The sequence below is a fragment of the Canis aureus genome, chromosome 7, assembly GCF_053574225.1.
Source record: "Canis aureus isolate CA01 chromosome 7, VMU_Caureus_v.1.0, whole genome shotgun sequence".
Taxonomy (NCBI): Eukaryota; Metazoa; Chordata; class Mammalia; order Carnivora; family Canidae; genus Canis; species Canis aureus.
Window position 1 is genome coordinate 36,817,377 of NC_135617.1, and position 21,888 is coordinate 36,839,264.

At 40.6% G+C, this 21,888-nt stretch overlaps 1 protein-coding gene across 4 annotated transcripts in view; it reads right to left on the minus strand.

Moving 5' to 3' along the window:
* The window catches only part of CD109 (CD109 molecule), a 137,068-nt gene that overhangs the window by 88,280 nt on the left and 26,900 nt on the right, over positions 1–21,888 (minus strand). For all 4 annotated transcript variants that reach the window (XR_013383207.1, XM_077903370.1, XM_077903368.1 and 1 more), the window contains 2 exons: positions 19,926–20,156; positions 13,740–13,865 (listed from right to left, as the gene is read on the minus strand). Coding sequence is in view for 3 of the 4 variants with exons in the window: in XM_077903368.1 (XP_077759494.1) it covers positions 13,740–13,865; positions 19,926–20,156 (357 nt within the window). In the remaining variant the exon portion in view is untranslated. The remainder of the gene's footprint in view (positions 1–13,739; positions 13,866–19,925; positions 20,157–21,888) is intronic.

Genomic DNA, 21,888 nt, shown 5'->3' on the forward strand with positions numbered 1-21,888 from the left:
GGAAACAATCTATTTATCAAACAATCTCACACATAAGTATGTAACTACAGACAATGATAAAAGCTGTGAATTAAATTCATAGAGAATTATAAATTCTGAAGATGAGGCTGGCAAAGTAGTCAGATGAGGCAGGACCTTGTGTAGGCCATGGTGAAATATATGAATTTTATTCTGAGGGCAATGGAAAGCCTGTGGAGAGTTTTAAGCTGAGCAATAACATGACCCAATTTAATGTTTAGATTACTTTCACTACTGTGTAGTGACTGCAAGAGGGAAAAGAGCAAACTTAGGGATATGCATTAAGAGGCACTGTAAATGTATACAGAAAATATGAGGATGGCTTGGATAAAAAGGTAGAGGTAGAAATAGAAAAGGAGAAGTAGATGGATTTGAAATATATTTAAGGGCACCATCTATGGGAATCAGTAAAGGTCTGGATAAGGGTGATGAGAGAGCATGAGATGTCAAGAAAATTCCAAGATTGCCAGCTTGCACAACTGGATGGAGCAGTTCAATAAGCTAGAGAATGCTGGAGAAGAGCCAGATATGGTGAGGAAAGATGATGAGAAAAATGATATTGGACATGAGGACTTTGGGAAGCCTTTAAAACATCCAAGTAGAGATGTTAAGAAGACAAATGATTATAAAGGTCTGGAACACAACAAATGAGATAAGGAGAAGAATCCAGACTAGCAAACTAGTAGAAAGAAACCTAAGTGCTAAATTGGAGTGAGCTGAGGAAAATGGGAGGCGCAGAGATTAGACGACCTTGTTTTCAAAGGATTGGCTAGAATGGAAAAGACAAAAAAAGTGAAGTTACTGGCAGGGAAACTAGTGTGACTCTTTCTCTCTCTCTTCCTCTCTCTCCCCTTAATCATGTGAGAGACTTGAACATACTAGATTTTGTGGAAAGATCCAGGAGAGAGAGAGATCCAGATTGAAGATCTGGATCAACCACATGCATACTCCTAAGAAGTTTCTCCCTTTGCAGTATAAATGCTAAGCTGCACAAAAGACAAGCTAATAACAAACAAACAAAAAACAAAGCAAAACAAAAACAACCAAAAATAAAATAAATTTAAAAAGAGAGAGACAAACTGGTTTCCTCAGGAAAAAGTGTGACTTAGAAACATACTCTTTTTAAAACAAACAAACAGGGGATCCCCGGGTGGCTCAGTGATTTGGCGCCTGCCTTCAGCCCAGGGCGTGATCCTGGAATCCCGGGGTCGAGTCCCACATCAGGTTCCCTGCATGGAGCCTGCTTCTCCCTCTGCCTGTGTCTCTGCCTCTCTCTCTCTCTCTCTCTCTCTCTCTGTGTGTGTGTGTGTCTCATGAGTAAATAAATAAAATCTTTAAAAAAAAATAAAAATAAAACCATCAAAAATCATTCACTTAACCCTCTCTGTTCCTACTGAAAATGGAAAAAATAAAAGTTTTTTAAGTTATGCCACATGACTACCTTTCTTGGGCACCTATCTCAAGCAAGAGGAAAAAGCAGAAGGGTAGCTAGTACTTTGCATTGAATAGGAAAGTCACTCCTGAGGCAAAATATTCCATTTCTTTCTCATTTATCCTTTTCTCACTGCACCCAGGGACACAGTACTCATTCTAGTGACCCACCCTGGGACCTAGGGCTGCCACTAGCAGAGTCCATTGAGCTGTGATTTTCCAAAACTCCCTCTATGCCACTGAAAACTAGGCATCTTATAGAACTATACACACACATCATATCAATGTAAAGTTCCTGTTTTTGAGGCTGTACTATAATAACGTAAGATATAACCATTTGGCACACTGCGTAAAGGACACACAGGGCCTCTCAAATACGTTCTTCACAACTTTCTGCAAATCTACTTAAAAATAAAAAGTTCTTTGAAAAATTAATCTTCTATGACTTATATCACCAAGAGTATACAGCCTGCTAGGTAACAGCAAAGTAATCCTTACTAATATATTAGTAGAAGTAGAAATTAATCTATTTCCCCTACCAAGTAATAAGAGTCTCCTGAACTGAAAATCTTCCATCTAAAGCCATGGCTGTTGTGGCGGAATATGAGACACTCTGCAGGCAGCCTGGGTGGCTCAGCGGTTTAGCGCCGCCTTCGGCCCAGGGCATGATCCTGGAGTCCTGAGATCGAGTCCCATATCAGGCTCCCTGCATGGAGCCTGCTTCTCCCTCCACCTATGTCTCTGCCTCTCTCTCTCTCTGCGTCTTTCATGAATAAATAAATAAAATTTTAAAAATATATAGGAGACACTCTGAAAACAACCCAAGATGAAACTCAAATAGATACATTCACAGATGAGAGAAGAGACATAACCACCAGCACCACAGAAATACAAACAATAATAAGAGAACATTATGAAAAACTAAGTGCCAACAAATTGGACAATCTAGAAGAAATGGATAAATTCCTAGAAACATATAAACTACCAAAACTGAAACAGAAAGAAATAGAAAATTTGAACAGACCCATAACCAGCAAAGACACTGACTCAGTAATCAAAAAAACTCCCAACAAACAAAAGTCCAGGGCCAGATGCTTTCACGTGAATTCTACCACACATATAAAGAAGAGTTAATACCTATTCTTCTCAAAGTATTCCAAAAAGTAGAAAAGGAAGGAAAACTCCCAATTTCATTCCATGAGGTCAACATTACTCTGATACAAAAACCAGATTAAGATACCACTAAAAAAGAGAACTATAGGCCCATATTTCTGATGAACATGGATGCAAAAATCCTCAACAAAATACTAGCAAACCAAATTCAACAATCCATTAAAAAATCATTCACCACGATCAAGTGGGATTTATTCTAGGGGTTGTAAGGGTGGTTCAATATTTGCAAATCAATCAACATGATATATCACATCAATAAGAGAAAAGATAAGAACTATATGATCATTTCAATAGAGAAAAAATATTTGACAAAGTAAAACATCCATTCATGATAAAAAATAAAAAGCCCTCAACAAAGTAGGCTTAGAGGGAGAATATCTGAAAATAATGAGGCCATCTATGAAAAACTGTTTTTCCCCTAAGGTCAGGAACAAGACAAGGATGTATACTCTCACCATTTTTATTCAACAAAGTACTAGAAGCCCTAGCCACAGAAATCAGACAACAACAACAACAAAAAAAAAAAGGGCATCCAAATTGGTAAGAAAGAGGTAAAACTTTCACTATTTGCAGATGGCATGTTACTATATAGAGAAAACATGAAAGACTCCACAAAAAAACTGCTAGATTTGATATATTGACTAAAGTCACAAGACACAAAATCAATATATAGAAATCTGTTGCATTTCTATATACCAATAATGAAGAAATTAAGAAAGCATTTACAACTGCACCAAAAAGAGAAATTAAGAAAACTTTTACAACTGCACCAAAAAAATAATAAGATACCTAGGAATAAATCTAACCAAAGAGATGAAAGACCTGTACTCTGAAAACAATAAAACACTGATGAAAGAAATCAAAGAGAACACAAAGAAATGGAAAGACATCCTATGCCCATAGATTGGAAAACAAATATTGTTAAAATGTCTATACTTCCCAAAGCATTCTACACACTTAATACAATCCCTATTAAAGTACCAATATTCTTCATGGAATTAGAAAGAGAACCCTAAAATATGTCTGAAATCAAAAACAACTCTGGATAGCCAAAGCAACCTTGAAAAACAAAAGCAAAGCTCGAGGCATCAAAAGTTCAGACTTCGAGTTATATTACAAAACTGTAGTAACCAAAATTGTATGGTACTGGCACAAAAATAGACACATAGATCAATAGGACAGAGCAAAAAACCCAGAAATAAACTCACAATTAGTCTTGAACAAAGCAGGAAAGAATATCCAATGGAAAAAAGACAGTATCTTCAAAAAATGGTGTTGAGAAAACGATACAGCTACATGTAAAAGAATGAAACTGGACCGCTTTATTACTCCATACACCAAAATTAATTCAAAATGGATTAAGGACCTAAATATGAGATCAGAAACCATAAAAAACCCAGAAGGGAACACAGGCAGGGGTGCCTTGGTGCCTCAGTCAGTTAAGAGTCGAACTCTTGATTTTGGCTCAGGTCATGATCTTAGGGTTGTGTGATCGAGGCCCAACTCAGGCTCTGCGCTCAGTGGAGAGTCTGCTTGAGATTCTCTCTCTCCCTCTCCCTATACCCCTCCCCGCCACATGCATGGGTTCTCTCTCCCTAAAATAAATAAATAAATCTTTAGAAGAGAACACTGCCAGTAACCTCTTTGACATCAGCCATAGCAACTTCTTTCTAGATATGTCTCCTGAGGCTAGGGAACAAAAGCAAAAATAAACTATTGGGACTACATCAAAATAAAGAACTTTTGCTCAGCAAAGGAAACAACCAACAAAACTAAAAGACAACCTACTGAATGGGAAAAGAGATTTGCAAATGACATATCTGATAAAGGGTTAGTATCCAAAATTTATAAAGAACTCCTCAAACTCAACACTCAAAAAACAAGTGATCCAATTAAAAAATAGGCAGAAGACATAAACAAAGATTCTCCCAAGAAGACATACAGATGGCCAATAGACACATGAAAAGATGTTCATCATCACTCATCATCAGGGAAATGCAAATCAAAGGTGCAATGAGATATCATCTCATACCTGTCAGAATGACTAAAATCAACAACACAAGAAACAACAGGTGTTGGCAAGGATGTGGAGAAAAAGGAAAACTTATGCACTGTTGGTGGGAATGCAAAGTGGTACAGTCACTCTGGAAAACAGTATGGAGGTTCCTCAAAAAGTTAAAGATAGAACTACCCTATGATCCAGCAATCACACCACTAGATATTTCCCCAGAGAATACGAAAATGCTAATTCAAAGGTATACATGCACCCCAATGTTTATAGCAGCATTATTTATAATAGCCAAACTATGGAAGCAGCCTAAGTACCCATCAAATGATAGATGGATAAAGAAGATGTGGCATATATATATATATATATATATATAATGGAATATTATTTGGCCACAAAAAGGATGAAATCTTGCCATTTGCAACAACATGGATGGAGCTAGAGAATATAATGCTAAGCAAAATAAAGCAGTCATAGAAAGTGAAATTCCACATGATTTCACTCATATGTGGAACTAAAGAAACAAAACAAAACAAATGAAAAAGAGAGGTAAACCAAGAAACAGACTCTTAACTATAGAGAAAAAATTGATGGTTGCCAGAAGGGAGGTGGTGGTGGGGATGGATTAAATAGGTGATGGGGATTAAGGAGGGCACTTGTAATGATGACTACCAGGTGTTGTATGGAAGTGTTGAATCACTATATTGTACATCTGAAACTAATATTATACTATATGTTAACTAAATGGAATTAAAATTAAAACTTAAAAAGCCAAAAAAAAAAAAAAAGAAAACAAACCAATATGTGAGGGAGTGACTGTATGGCACCCTCGAATCATGTCACAGAGGTGGGAATCATCTCCACCAACGCACACAGCAAGCTCTGTTGACATCTAAACTCAACCAAAAAGGTGGCCATCTTTAAACAGCAACTGCTGCACATATTAAGTAATTTAATGTTCTACAGATGAAAGTGCCAGGGGATCTAGCTTCTAGCCCCATGTAAACCTAACCAGGTCACATCACTTCTCTCCAGTTCCTCCTCCACAAAATAAAGAAATGGATCTGGGTAACCTTGCTATGTGCTGATGGCTTCCTGAGATCATCCATTTCACTGATGATCAGGACATGCTAACATCTGATTCCAGAATTTCTGTCTGATGCCAAAAGGATATACCCAAAGACAGTAGTAGGTAAGACACCTGAAAAGGAAGAGCACTCCTAGCATTGCTTTTGGAGGGAAATCACAAGACAAGGAACTCCTCACAAAAATTAGGCTGGGATCCAGAAATTATAATGCACACCACTGGAGAGCTGACAAGAACAGATCAAAGGACTCACTAAAGCCACAGGAATACCACAGCACAAAAATCATGAGCACATTACAAATTTTACAAGAAGCTAGGATATTCAGTTCTTGACTGAAATCTTTAATTTTCAAAATCGGAAAGTCCAGAACGTTAATACAAAAGGCCTGTTTTCCACCGGCTCACAGGTACATCAAATACAGCAACCATACATATTCTTAAAATGCAAATGTATGGACATGTTTCTTCCACACTGTACTATCATATGGAAGAGAGGAATTGTAAGTCAAAGAACATCACAAAGGACAATAATCAATGGCGGTAGCCTAGGAGAAACTGAACACCCTCTTTCTTTCATCCTGCAAGCATGAACAACTTCCAGCAACAGGGTCAGATATTCTATTAGAATAAACATGAGGGATCCCTGGGTGGCGCAGCGGTTTGGCGCCTGCCTTTGGCCCAGGGCGCGATCCTGGAGATCCGGGATCGAGTCCCACGTCGGGCTCCCGGTGCATGGAGCCTGCTTCTCCCTCTGCCTGTGTCTCTGCCTCTCTCTCTCTCTCTCTCTGTGACTATCATAAATTAATTAATTAATTAATTTAAAAAATTTTAAAAAAATAGAATAAACATGAAAATCAATAAAATAGAACTTCTATCTTCAAGGAACTCACAGTCTAATAAATAAGGCAGTCATAGTTTGGAAAGATGAAACAAATTCTGGAAAGATTGATACCAGTGACAGACGTAAACATCCTTGATGCCACTGAACTACACACTTAAAAATGGCTACAATGGTAAATTTTATCATTTCTATCTTGCCGCAATAAGGAGAAAAAGCAAACAAACAAGGAAACAACTACTCTGACCCGTAAATGTTGCAGTAGAGATATGTATAAGGCCCCAAAGAACTGAGAATGACGTGCTCACCTCTGCCAGTCACTGCTGTAAGAAATCAAAATCCTAAAACCGACTCCCCCTCCCTCCCTTTCTCACTGCACATGAAAGAACTTGAAGTGTTTCCAAAGAAAAAAAAAAAAAAAAGCTGTCTTCCTTCAAGCAGAGGCCAGTGAAAGTATTTTGGAAGCTCCATCCACATTCCAGAGGATGCCACTGTTTTCTGACCTGTCACACTGTGCTCCATGCTCTCTGTTAAGCTGTCATCACAAGCCAGGGGAGGAGACACCAGATGCTACTTGCAGAGAGCTTCAAGGACAGGAACTGTCCAAACAAAGATGTGCCCCTTTGCAAAGGACAAACAGCCCCAGCAGAAAGTGAACCGAGCCAGGCAGCAGCTAGGCAGTTAGGTTGCTAGGCAGGAAAGATAAGGGGTGTTCTGAAAGGATATAAGAAGCCTGAGGTACTGCTAGGAGCCCTTCCTGACCTTTCCACAACAACTAACTCAAAAGAATGAATGTAACTGCTATAAACAGAGGAACAATTCAAGGCAGACTGCTTCTGAATTACGTAATAACTTGACATGCACGAGTATTAGACAGGGCTCCAGAAGACTGATTTCCAGCCTGGGGACTACTGAGATGTCTACCTTCTATATCTTGTCCCCACTCCAACACTGCTTCAGGATAAGACAGGGGCTGAGACACCACAGCCCATGCAGCAGCTTGAAGAGATCACAAGATTGCCTAGTTCCATGGCTCCCCTACTGGTTGTGCTCTAAATCATGAGATGCTGTTGTAAAAACATGGACTAAAAAAACCTAGTAAAGTAAGGCTAGGGTGCCTGAGAGCTCTACAGAGTAGACCTAAAGAGTCAAAGAGCTCAGAGCCTCATCACTAGAGAATTAAAGAATGAGTTGGGGGCCTGTCCCATTCTACACCCTTTACACTACCCAACTCCACCTCTCAGCAGAATGGATAGAAGTGAAGACACCTGGCCAGTGGATAGAAATCAGCACTTCTGAAGTTGCGGTCCAGGAAACAAATGGAATTTCCCAAAGTGCTTATTTAAAATGCAAATTCTGGGATCCCTGGGTGGCGCAGCGGTTTGGCGCCTGCCTTTGGCCCGGGGCACGATCCTGGAGACCCGGGATCGAATCCCACGTCGGGCTCCCGGTGCATGGAGCCTGCTTCTCCCTCTGCCTGTGTCTCTGCCTCTCTCTCTCTCTCTGTGACTATCATAAATAAATAAAAAAATAAATAAATAAATAAATAAATAAAAAAATAAAATGCAAATTCTGAGGTCCCTCACCAGCCATATGGTCTTGTGATCTGGGGCTGGGGCCTGAACTCTGCATCTTTAATAAGCTCCTCCTTCAGTTGTTCTTACACACACCGATGTTTGAGAACCTTTGGTAGGTTCCAGCAAGTGCAGCCTCAGGTGGTCAACTTGGCTGCATGAACTCATCAGGAAGGGAAGACAGGCTTCCACCTGCCACTGTGGAAAAAGGGCACGGGCTACCATTATCAATTGAGCAGGGTTCCCTCTGTGACTCGCTCTCCCTTCAAGTTCTCAGAGCAACAGAAGCGCCAAAGCCAGGGTCACCCAGAGGCCTGAAACTCGGGGCTGTGGGGACCCCCAGGGAAAGGGCTGGTGTGGCCAGATCCCTCCGGGCTCCAGGAGCCAGAACTGCACACACCAACATTAGCAGTTCTTTTAAAGAACCTCAAAACCAGGAATACAGTTTTTTGTATTCTAGTAACCGAGAATACAATTTTTAAAAACAATTTATAAAGCTTTTTTAATTTATTTATTCATGAGAGACACACAGAGAGGCAGAGACCTAGGCAAAGGGAGAAGCAGGCTCCTTGTGGGAAGCCAGATGTGGGACTCCATCCCAAGACGCAGGATCATGCCCTAAGCTAAAGACAGATGCTCAACCACTGAGCCACCCAGGTGCCCCTGGAATACAATTTTTAAATCATAGATGCAAGACCATCTGTGATGAATCCTGGTATAAATGTACTATGGAATATTTTTCACCCTTAAAAAGGAAGAAAATTCTGACATGTGCTACCATATGGATGAACCTTGAGGATAACCCAGTCACAAAAAGACAAATACTATGTCACTCCACCTATATGAGGTACTTAGAGTAGTCAAATTTAAAGACAGAAAGTAGAGTGCTGGTTGCCCCGGGCTGGGAAAGAGGAGGAATGGGGAGTGTTAGTGTTTAGTTACAGTTTTAGTTCTGCAAGATAAAGAGTCCAGGAGATGGATGGTGGTGACAGCTACACAACAGTGTGAGTATATTTAGTACCACTGAATTGTACACTCAAAAATAGTTAAGATAGTAAATTTCACATACATTTTACCACAATTTTAAAAAATGAAAAAAAAAATTTCAACTATTTGGGAGAGCCAAGGATACCAGTGAAGAGATAGATACCTAGAGAGATAAGGCATCTAGAGAAGTATTGTAAACAAAAAATGAAAATACAAGCAATGTTTAAATTTCACAAGTTGTCTGCCCAAGGTGTATTTGTGAGATGATTGTTAAATTGGAGCACGTTTCCCCACTTGTCCTCTAATGTACTTGAAATATCATAACACTGTAAAACACACTTTCTATGAAGAGGTGTTACAGTTAAAATAAACTTCTTCCCTCTGAGGGGAGGTCACAGTGCCCCTGGAAGTGAAAGGAGAAAGGACATTGGGGATGGGGAGGCTGGAAGAGGTAGAAGGAATGATGATTCTTCTCAAAAGAAGCACAGTCCCCAACGCAGCAAAGAATTATCCACATTCCAGGGAGGTATGCAAATTATGTATATGCATAAGTAGCACACATAAAAAAATCAGTACCCTCACTAAATTTTAGTAACTTTAAAAGAGCTTAAAAGTTATCATCAAGAGTAGCTTTGCAATTTAATTACATTAGCATTGTAAAAACTGCAGATCTATGAACATATAAGGAATTTATTATGCTCTACCATCATATACTGCACAATAAAGGATAAAAAATAAGAATAAAGACTTAGAAATTGGAATCCCAGGGTGGCGCAGCGGTTTGGCGCCTGCCTTTGGCCCGGGGCACGGTCCTGGAGACCTGGGATCGAGTCCCATGTCGGGCTCCCGGTGCATGGAGCCTGCTTCTCCCTCTGCCTGTGTCTCTGCCTCTCTCTCTCTCTCTCTCTCTGTGACTATCATAAATAAAAAAATAAAAACTTAGAAATTTTACTAACTCAAAATAATTACTCAAAAAATCCTGAAAATGAAAAGCAATACTTGAAGGTCAAAAGCAATACTAGCAATCCAGAAAGGTTAGCATATAATAAATGACTCATTCACTCTTATTCTATAAATGTACATGTTTAGTGTTGGAAACACCAAGGAACCCACCAAGTGAGTTTTACCTAGAGGATCCTTTTCCTGACCTAGTAGAAACAGTGATTTAAGAACCACTCTGATTATCTGTACAGTCACTACAGATCAAAGCTCTGATAAGTCTAATACCAGGATCATTCCATATTTTTTCTAAAGACAAATGGAATTTCAATTTCAAACATTCTTCTGAAATATTTTCTCCTCCCTAAGATTTATACTGAGATTGGTCACTACCTTAGAAAAACAAAAATATAATCTATTGCGGTGGATTATTTGAATAATAAATACATTTCCACCATAGTCATTATTCACTGCTGGAAGAAAAAAAGGAGTTTAATAATAAGCAATAAACAGTCTTTGAATGCTATGCAGGAGTCAAGGAAAGATGAAAACCAGAGACAAACTGGGTCTGGGCTTGCTTCCCACTACATTTCTTTGATTATACTGACCCCTGGCGGTCTTTAAAGGACTTGTTTTTTGTTTTTGTTTTTAATAAAAGCTCTTATTTTTCCAGTGTGTGCCTTAACATTACATCATTTGGAAGGAATCTTCACAACATGCGTGTACATCAAACAATCACATTGTACACTTTAAATATCTTATCATTTTGTCAATTGTACCTCAATAAAACTGGAGGGGAAAAACATATCACCAATAATAAGACCCTGATCAATATGCTTCTCTTCTAAAAGATGAAGATGCTTTTAAATTAAATCCACATGTGAAACATGTGGAAGGGGGAAATTATGTTTAGTTCAATACAAATGATTATTATATAGTTTTAATACACTCATCTAATAAATATTGACTAATACCCAAGTGCAAAACATGTGGTAAGTCACAGAGATACAAATGTGAACAAGCCCCAAAAGACCATTAGTACCACCAGTTAAAAGTGATATCAGTGAACCGAGAGAAGCACAGGGTACTATAGGAATGTCTAGAGGGAACTGGCCATTCTAGCTCTAGAATTAACAGCAGAAAAAGAGTGTTCCAGGCAGAGGGAATGGCATGGGAAGGCTCTGGGTTCAGACAGAAATGTGAGTTTAAGGAACTTAAAGAACATAATATGTCTAAAGCATAAAGTTCAAGGATAAAGGTGGCACCTAACAAGGAAGAAGAGGTGGGCAAAGGCCAAATCTTGTAAACAAATGGAGTTTTGTAAGCACTTACCCTTCCTTGTCTTTTTTTTCCTACCAAGCAACATGACAGGTCAAATCCACCATTCAGTGCTATGAGAAATCCTGTACATCTTCCAACCTAAGATCTCACAAATTCCAGTCTTTCTCCACTATTCTATCGCCCTCTGTTGGCTGGTACATGCTCTGTTCACCACTCTTGGAGGCTGCCTCCCTGTTGAGACTGTGCCCCCTGGCCAGCAAGCAGAGGTGCCACTGAATGGACCAACAATGGACACCTGACCCAAGGGAAGCCCATCCATAGCTTGCCAGCCACCAACGAATAGGCTTGCTGGTAGGGCTCTGAGATGATGGTTATTTAGCTGAGCCACTTCAACCATTCAGATTTAAAGGTTGGCAGAAGGAGAGGAGAATGGCACAGGCCACAAGAGACAGAGGGAGCCACGGTCATAAAAGCATCAGCACTCGTCCTAACAATAAACCCTCCTTATCCCACATTCGTCCAAGTCAGACTGCACTCTTGGAAGCATCTGATGGACCTCACGGACTCAGCACCTTACAGCTCCTCCACTGTTGTGCTGCCTTGTTCTTTTGTCACACCTGTGTTATTCACCTCCTATCATACTATTCATGTCAGCACAGCAGTGGTCTTCAAGGACAGAGATTCCGAGTGTTTACTTGCTTGTATCCACCACTGCATTATAAGCCTTCAACACATATTCACGAGAAGGACAGGTGGAAAGATGGACAGACAGATGAATAAACAAACAACCAATCCTGGAGAGTTTATAGTGAAATCAAAGGTGAAAACAGAATAAAACCCTAACTCCTTCAGACTCACAGTGTACATCCTAATCCTCACTCCCATCATGCTCCATACGTGTCAGTAACACCATACTTCTCCGCATTTCAGACCTGTGAGGCTCTCTTGCATCTTCCCTGCCTCTACACTCAGCTTTATTTCTCTGAAGTCTCACGAACATCCACTCTCCTCTTTCTCTATAAGTGCAATGAAAGGTCTGGTCCCTTCAGAACCCATCACCTGCTGCCCCAGGCTCCTCTAACCCCAGCACATTCCTCCACATTTTCTTGTTGCCTACATGTCTCCCTCCACAGCACCACCTCCCCCGAGGCTGACGACACTCTTCATCTTTATGTGGGTGCTCAAAAGACATGCTGGCAAAAAGGGACAAATTCTGCTTTTAGGATGTCACCAAAAAATGTGCTAACTAAAAGGGAAAATTTTTAAATTTTTTATTTATTAAGTATTTGTTACTTTTATCTCATTTAAGGTCTTATGCTAATGAATGATCATCCCTTCTAATGAAGTGGTTCTCAATGGGGAAGGGAGAGGGTATTCCCCCACCCACTCCGGGGACACTGAAAATGTCTGTAGACATGTTTGGCTGTCATACTTGGAGGGAGGGAAAGCTGCTACTGGCATCCAGTGGGTTGAAGCCAAAGATACTGCTAACCAGTCTCCAATGCCCACAATGCCCACAATGAAGAAGCGTAGCCCAAAATGTCAACAGTGAGAAGCTATTTTAATAGAGCTATTTTTAAAGGCTCTTTCCATATATTTCTTTTAATAAACATCAAAGAAAATGGGAAAATATTCAATAAATCATCAAAAATCACTCAGTGACACACAGGAGAAAACCTAAGGCAGAGAGATGAGGGCATTTTCATGCACCTGCCCTGCTAGATCTCAGAGCTACAAAAGCTGGCAGCGAAGCTGGGGAGAAAGAGGGCTAGGGAACAAAAAATTGGTGTGGTTGTTTAAAATCACTGTGGGTGTTTTTTTATTTTTTATTTAAATTCAACTTAGCTTACATATACTGTATTACTAGTTACAAGGGTAGAATTTAGTGACTCATCAGTGGCATATACCACTCAGTGATCATTACAACAAGTGCCCTCCTTAATGTCATCATCCAATTACCCCACCCGTCCACCAGCCTCACAAAATCACTGTTTTTTAAAACAAAGATAAAGTAGATTAGTCCAATCTCATCAGGAGTCATTATTCAGAGACTAATGCCAAAATTTGCCAAAAACAACTATGTATTCACTGTTTCATTTTAAAATACTCAGTGTGTGCACTAAATAAGTAAAATAAACATTAATCAGCTTTGTATTAAAATGCAAAATGTTTTAACCTTCAAACATTATTATTACAGAAAAAAGCAGTAATGACTACAACTCTAAAATGTTACAATGACAGCTAACCCATTGATAAACACAGTAAATTAAAAATAAACCACTTAAATTATCTAGATATTCAGATTAAATTTCTTCTGTTCATCAAATAAATGACTTTAGAGATATTTCCCTACGGACCTATTTAAACCATTTAAATTAAACCATAAATTAGGTTTATACTCACATTCACTTGAACTTGAATGGACCAGTCACCAAGTATTGGATGGGAGGATAATTGAAAAGTTTTGGAAACGACACCAAGATCACTTTGTTCTGACAACCATTGTTGAATCAAATTTGATTTGGGGTCCTACAATGAAAACCATACATGTTAACAATATAAAGACTGCCATGTACATGTGATCCTGACTGGTTATGAACAATGCCCTGCAGCACTCCCAGGCACATCCAAAATACAGCACAGAGATAGTTTTTGGAAAATGTTGGCTATGTGTTACTAGACAGAAAACCAATCAAAATTTCTTCCTTTCTCGGGGCACCTGGGTGGCTCAGCAGCTGAGCATCTGCCTTTGGCTCAGGTCGTGATCCTGGGGTCCTCGGATCGAGTCCCACATCAGGCTCCTGGTGAGGAGCCTGCTTCTCTCTCTGCCTGTGTCTCTGCCTCTCTCTCTGTCTTTCATGACTAAATAAAATCTTTTTTAAAAATTTCTTCCTTTCTCATACTCTCCTGAGAACATCTTTATTCTACTTCACCTTTTAACACTTGGCACCACATTTCCTTCTACATAGAACACTTGTGATGTGTACACCACCAAACCTGTGTTATTGCTGTTAACCATAGAGATAACAGGCCTGGTGTACTAAAGGCCCACCACGTGTCAGGCACTCTGTCTTATTATTACAACTCACACATCACTCTATCATTATAATTCTCCCTCAGAGGAGGATCGTCTTAACATTATAGTAGAAAACTGATTCCTAGAGAGCTTAGGTAAGCACTCAACTGTAAGTAATATATGAATTCAGGATTCAAACCCATGTGCCTTTTAATCCAACAAAATATATCATAGAGATGTTTAGTCAAGGGGCTGCATGAAAAACACTTTAATCTTCCTATATTTTCCCAGACAATGATCCCCTCACGCAGCATGCATCAAAGCCAATCCAGCAGTCATTCCAATTCCTCTCACAGTCCCAGCCATGCCAACTCCATCTCTTTAATCTCTTTCCAATTTGTCTCCTTCTTTCCATCCTCACATCCAGCCACCACATCTTGTTTTCACTATTACAACTAATCTCCCTCCTCCAGTGTTGTCCCTCCAATACACCTTCCCGCTGCCAACAGTGTTATCCACCTGAAACACAAATCTCAGACTGAGGCAAAGTGGTTAAAATGCCTGGTGCAGTTCCTGACATATAACAAGCAGTGAATAAGCACTGGCTATGGTTATTATGCTGGACCACAAGGTGATGATGGCTTCTGTTTGCCTACAAAATGATGTCTATACTCCGTTACATCAACTATGTAATCTAGTAGTCTGACTCCATCTATATTTCTACAATCATCTTCCTCCAAATATATAGATTTGTTTGCAATTCACCCCCAAAAGCCCATGCAATTGCTGCACGGAATGCCCTCTCTTCCTGTTCAATTGGTGAAACAAGCTCCAGGGTCTTGCCTCCAGCAGACAGAATGACCACTTCCTAGAGACCCTCTAGCACAGCTGGAGTTTACCCCTTTTGTGTACATATTACTATTTAAGTTACTCATGGGTTATCACGGGTTTTTTTTGTTGTTGTTGTTCCCAACTAGACTATGAACTCCTGAGAGCAAGGATCAAATATTGTCCCTTATTCTTATTCTCTATCCTTTGACCAGAGGTAATGGATTAGCCCAGTTACTAGAACCCAGAGTTGGGGAGAACGTGAGAGTCAGAGAAAGTACAATGCCAAGCACTGAGTAAAGCCTAGCCTAGTAAGCCAGAAACTAACTGTTAAGATCAAAGACCAAAAGCAAGTCAAGACTAAGCAGGTCAGCATCTTTGGCAAGCTCCTGGGACAACCAGGAGTCAGCAAACCTGCACCTGCCACTGCATGATGCATATGAGGCCTACACAGTGTAAACGCTCAAAAACCAAGTTAAAAATACAAATAGCTTCCAAAAAAAAAAAATACAAATAGCTAACAAACATACAGTGTCTAATAATTAAGGGAATGCAAATGAAAACAAAAAAATACCATTTGTCTTCTGTCTGATAAAAATTTTAAAATAATGATAATTCCCAGTGTTACTAAAACTGTAAGAAAAGGAATGTTCATTCTCTGCTGATGCATTATTTTGGTGAGGGTGCACATTCCCCCAGTTGGGGCCATGGCCCTACAAGTACAGGAAGTCCTAAATGAAGTCTTTGATGACTTTTTTACCTAGAGGATCTGGAGGGCTGGGAGTGAATGAGGTAACTCATTGGTTGCTCAAGCCTGTCTTAGACTGAGGCCTGACTGTCATCAACAGAAAAACATAGAGACTGTAGAAACACCAGAAGTTTTCACACATCAGGATTCGAATGGGCCATGCATGGTGGCATCACAGCAGAACCCAGCATTTGCACATCATCATCTCCTGCTAAGTCACACACAGAACAGCCATGTGTACGATGTGAACAGTGTCCCTGGCACAGCCACAACAGCCACATGCTGGAGCTACTGAAAAAGTGGCCCCTTGTGCCTTCTGAGTCACCTTTAGATGACTCTGGATGTCTGGCAGGTGCCTCAGCACAGCACAGTATCTGCTGCCTAGGCTAGACTGTCTCAAGCAATAAACCCCCTGGATGGAGAATCCATCCCCGAGGAATATCTCTGCCTTATTTAGCATCCTGGATTGTACATCCAGTGTCCGTCTAGCACGCAGAATGGAAGAAGTCAAGTCACTTAAACAAGGTGGCCCCCTCACTTCACCAGGGATGAGGTCCTGGTTTTGCCACTGCCGCTGCAGGCCAGAGTGTCAGGGCACAATCAGAGGATATACCCCCAAGGCAACAACATCTCCTCCCATGAAAGGTCATTCACCTGTACAAGAAGCAGCACCTTCTTCAGGAGGAAGTCAGAGCAGAAGCCAGCTGAGCCAGCTGCCATGCCAGTGTTGAAGGCACTTATTTCCATAGTGTCAGGCCAGAAGCAGGAGGGAGCCAGAATTAGGGCAGAGGTAGGCCATGTTTTTACTACTACCAAAAGGGCTCTGAAGGCCCTTTCAACCCAAGAAGGTCAGTTACTGAGGCAGGCAAAATGAATAATACCCAAATGACAAAACAAAAGAAAAAAAAAAAAAAAAACACTGAGCACCCCTGAATATGCTGTGACAATCAATATTTTAGCTACACCCTACAGCCATTCTTTTACTTTTACAGCTTAGTGATTTGACAAGTTTATACGTTATGCTATATTCACCACAAATGTAGCTGTCTAACCCGTTTCATTGGTATCACAGTATCATCAACTGGGCAAGATGGATCCTGAGTCAGCTTTAGCCATCAGATGCACTTCTCCACGGTAGCCTGCAGGTGGTGATGTACCAGGGAGTACAAACGTATTCAAGTCAGGGTTCTACTTTTTTCTGGTAAGTTTTGCCATGAAACCAACTATTCCACACTGAAAGATGTAGAAAACATCACAGTCTGTCCCAGATGACTGTTTTCAGATGAAGGAGTAGAACAGCATGGGCATCAATGCTCTGATCTGGCTTTTGCAAGTTACAAGGAAGGAGGCGGCTGGACCTGAGTTCATACCCCAGCCTCACAGCCTGGATGCACAGATTATGGCTATCCACCCAGTCACCTGTTACCAAACACTCTGGGTTTCAGGTGGAATTTTAATCTCAACTCCACTCCCCTGGCCAATAGGATATAGGCCAAGAGGGCTATATGTTGGCCAGGCCAATAGGATCTCTCAGGACCAGAGATCTCTCTGAGCACTTCTGAGAAAGTCACATGTGGCAAGCAAAGTTCAAAATCAGAGCAAAGAGCCCAGGAATACAAATTGAAGGTTTCAAAGGCAGATCCTAAAGCAGCTTAGAGAGGCAAAATAATAAAAATGCACAGACCAGCAGTTCTAAATGCTTAAATTATCTCACTTAATCCTCACAAAAACTCCTGTGAGGTATCTGTCCGGCAACAGCAGGGTTAGTACTGGATTAATGCCTAGAACAGGCAATTCATCCAGTGCTGACTTTTATTACCACAGGGAAAACAGGCAGGTTGGTTAGAAGTAGCCAGAGACAGGCAGATGTTGACTTCCAAACCCTCCATCTTATACTTAGTAAGATCTTAGTATATGTGCATAAATGATGAAAGATGGTATGGATGCAGTCCACAAAGCCCTGCTTAGAGGGTAATGTGAATTTAGAAATGCTCTTCACTATGATAACCTCCTTTATAGACATTCCAATATATACCACAGGCATAAATTCACAGAGCTGTAATTCTTGGGAATTCAAGAAGTATGCATTAAGCACCAAGCCAACCAATGTTGTATTCACTACAAACACAAACTGGCTTGAAGTTACACATATGAAGGTTTGATTGCTTGATTTTTGTTTTTTAGTTTAATTTATAACAACAAAGAAGAATAGAAAGATACCACTAAAAAGCCTGAATTTCCCTTCCATTCTGTGTTATTCATCAGGACGTCTAGGGTAATCAAGAGCATTCCCAGGACCAGGGACTTTTAGTTGCAATATCAAGAGAGTCCCAGGGAGGAATATAAAAAATAGTGAAAGGGAATAAAGGGGAAAGGAGAGAAAATTAGTGGGTAATATCAGTGAGGGTGACAGAACGTGAGAGACACCTAACTCTGGGAAAGGAACAAGGGGCAGTGGAAAGGGAGGTGGGTGGGGGTTGGGGTGACTGGGTGACAGGCACTGAGGGGGCCACTTGATGGGATGAGCATTGAGTGACATGCTTGGCAAATTGAACTCCAATAAAAATAAAAATAAAAAGAGAGTCCCAGGAAAACTGGGATGGGTTAGTCACCCTTTGTCCCTTAATGAACAAATGTCTCAGATTCTCCTCAGCATAAATGTAGAAAAGCAGGTCCAGTTGGATCTCTATTGTTCTCAACTTGGTTCTCACAGGAAAGCACTACATCTAACTATGCTGCCTCCAGACCATCAGAGCAGCAGAGGTCAAATGACTGTTCCAGCAGCAGAGGCCAAATGACTCCTCGTCAAAGGGGATTCCCATAATAGTGAGAGCTAATGTTTAGTGAGCATGTACTATGTGGCAGGCATAGTTCTAAATGCTTTACTCGGATTATCTCAAAAAACCTCTGCGAGGTACTATTATTATTACACATTTTAGAAATAAAGAAACTGGGGCTAAGAGAGATGAATTTTCTCAAGGTCACACAACTAGCATCTATCCTTCTCAGAGCAGACAGTGATCCTTTTATAAGTCAAATCACATCAGATCACATCCTTTTGTAAGTCAAATCACACAGATAGATGAATAGACATCATGTCAGTCCTCAGAATTCTCCAGTGAATTCTCATTCCACTCAGAGTAAAATCCAAAGTCCATATCATGACCAGGAAGACCCTGTATGACCCCTCCTTCAACCCACCTACCTATATCTTACCTTATCTCCTAATATATAATATCTGTCTCCTCACTTCCTGGTACACTGTCAGCCTCTTCCCCCCCACCCCCACCCCCCTCCGTGTACCTAACAAGTTCCCACCTCAGGGCCTTTACACGGCTGCTCCCTCTGTGTGGTCTCATTCTTTTATTTCCTTTAGGCTTCTGCTCAAATAGGACTTCCCTAACAACTCTAGAGAAAAAAGCAAACATAAACATTCTTTCTCTCTCTTACACACACACACACACACACACAAACCAATTCCTTTATATACATTTTTTTTAAGTAGGCTCCTTGCCCAGCACAGAACCCAACATGGAACTAGAACTCACAACCATGAGATCAAGACCTAAGCTGAGATCAAGAGTTGGATGTTTAAATTACTGAGCCATCCAGGCCCCAGGAGCCCCCCTTTATATACATATTTTTGTGTTCATTTCGTGTCTGTCTTCACACTATTCACTGAAATATAAGCTTGATGTGAGCAAGGGACTTAATCTATTCTGTTCACTGCCCCATCCAGGGTGCTGAACACAGAAGTTCAATAAGTGTTTAACAAATGAATTAATCAACAAAGAAGCAAGGACTGGAGCCCAAGCTGGCCAACTCGGGAGCCTGAGCTCTGAACCCATTGCTCTACCATCTCCCCTCCGAGAGAGAGCATTCTCACATAGGGAGGGAAGCTTACCCATGGTGAATGTTAAGATGACATGAGCAGAACTTTGAAGAAAGCGTTAGTAAGATGACTTGAACTTCTTACTTTATTCTGTCTGGCACTTACCTTAATTAGAATGTTTAAAGAAGTTTTATAAGGTTTAAAATCCGAAAAGAGGGTAACAATTCTAAACTTCACTTCCTGCTTTGGCTTGTAGAGGGACTTGTCTGTTTGAATAAAGACAGTCATTCTCTTGGTCTCAAATGATAAGCGTGTGCTGTTAGAGAATAAAATCTCATCCTGGGCACGTCCAGTTACACGCAGCTCATAAATCCCGTCCACACTGTTCAGAGGTAGCTGGAGAAAATAAAGAGATCAAGCAACATTCTCATTTTACCTTGAAAGGGTTTTTAATTATAAGTTAGAACAGAAAATTTCAATCCATAGTATTATTAAAAGTAATTGCCATGTTGAAAAACTTGCCCCTCCTAGACACTAACATTAAACAATTTGTTTTCCCTCCTAACATCCTGTAGTTTCCTCTCCAGCTAAATTGCAGGGTTCCTGGAATGGAGGGCTCAGCAGCAGTCACCTTGTCATGTCCTGTTCCATGTGCAAATTCTTCCTCACAGTCACTGTTGGTCAGGATATCTACTGTCCATCAACATTTTTTCCATGTCTCCTTATTTAAGGCAGTCAACTGGTGAACACATTTGCACAAGACTTGTTTTCTTGCTTCTCTCTCTCTCTCTCTCTCTCTCTCTCTCTCTCTCGAGCTGTTTTCTACAGTGCTCACTCTTCCTGCATCCTGTACATCACAAGTCAGAGTCTCAGGAAGGATGGAGGCTCTGCTGCTTTCCTACTGTTCTTACCAATAGAACTCCTGCTTAGCGTCTAGCGTCAACAGACCAGATCCCATCCTCAGCAGTTTACATGACCTGTGTCATTTCACCTCACAACAATCCTTCAGGTGGGTGCTCTTATTGACACCATTTTATACGCTGGGCTTGGAGGATTTGCGAAATTGCTCCAGGTCACTAGTTGAGATGCAAACTCACGATGAGCTATACTACTCTACTAAAAGCCTCCATGCAGTGGCTTTAAAACACATCTGACATTGTCTGACTCTCTGCCCTTCAAAAGATAGAGCTTCATTCCCCAGACTTAGGGACTTGCTTCTCAAGAAGAGAATGAAGCTGGGTCATCGAAAGGTTAGCTTTTGTATGGTTCTTCTTCTCTTTCTCTCTGGGATTCCTCACTCGGGGAATCCAGCTGCCATGTGACGAGGACACTCAAGAACCCTGTAGAGAGGCCCACAGAGGGAGAAACTGAGGCCTCCCACCAACACCCACCACCAGCTTGACAGCCATATGAATGAACTACCTTACAGAGGATCCCCAGCCCTAGTGAAGCCTTCAGGTACCTGCAAGTCTGACTGTAGACTTGTAATATCCCAAATCAGAACAGCCCAACTATGCAGTTCCCATATTCCTGACCCACAGAAATTGTAACAAGCAATAAAAGCTTGTTACTGTTTTATGTCAAAGCCTTGGAATAATCAGTTACACAATAAATGACTAGCGTACCTGACTTTCAGTTGGTTTTCATGTTAATAAACCTGTGGTACTAAAACTAAATCCTGACTCACATTTACAAACAAGTTTTGTCCACAGAAAGCTCAGCGATCTTCCAGTAATCACAGCTACCTTAAAGCGAGCAACATGGATAAGAACACAAAGGAAATGTAAACAAGGTACCAATACAGTGATCAGCAAAAAATATTTAGGGAGAGAAATACTGATGTCCACAATTACTTGGAGATACATTTTAAAAATAAGATGAATTAATGGATGGAGAGACAGACAGATGAACAGACAAGTGATACAGAGCAAGTATGGTAAAATGTTATGACAGATTCTGAGTGATGAGTACAGAAGTGTTCACTATGAAATTCCTTCAAGTGTTTTGTATATTTGAGAATTTCTTAATAAAAAGTTAGAAAAAACAATCAGTAGCATCACATGCAAATAACTTCCAATGCTGACTTTTGCTTTTTTTCCATAAACATTTATTGAGCACCTTCTGGCTC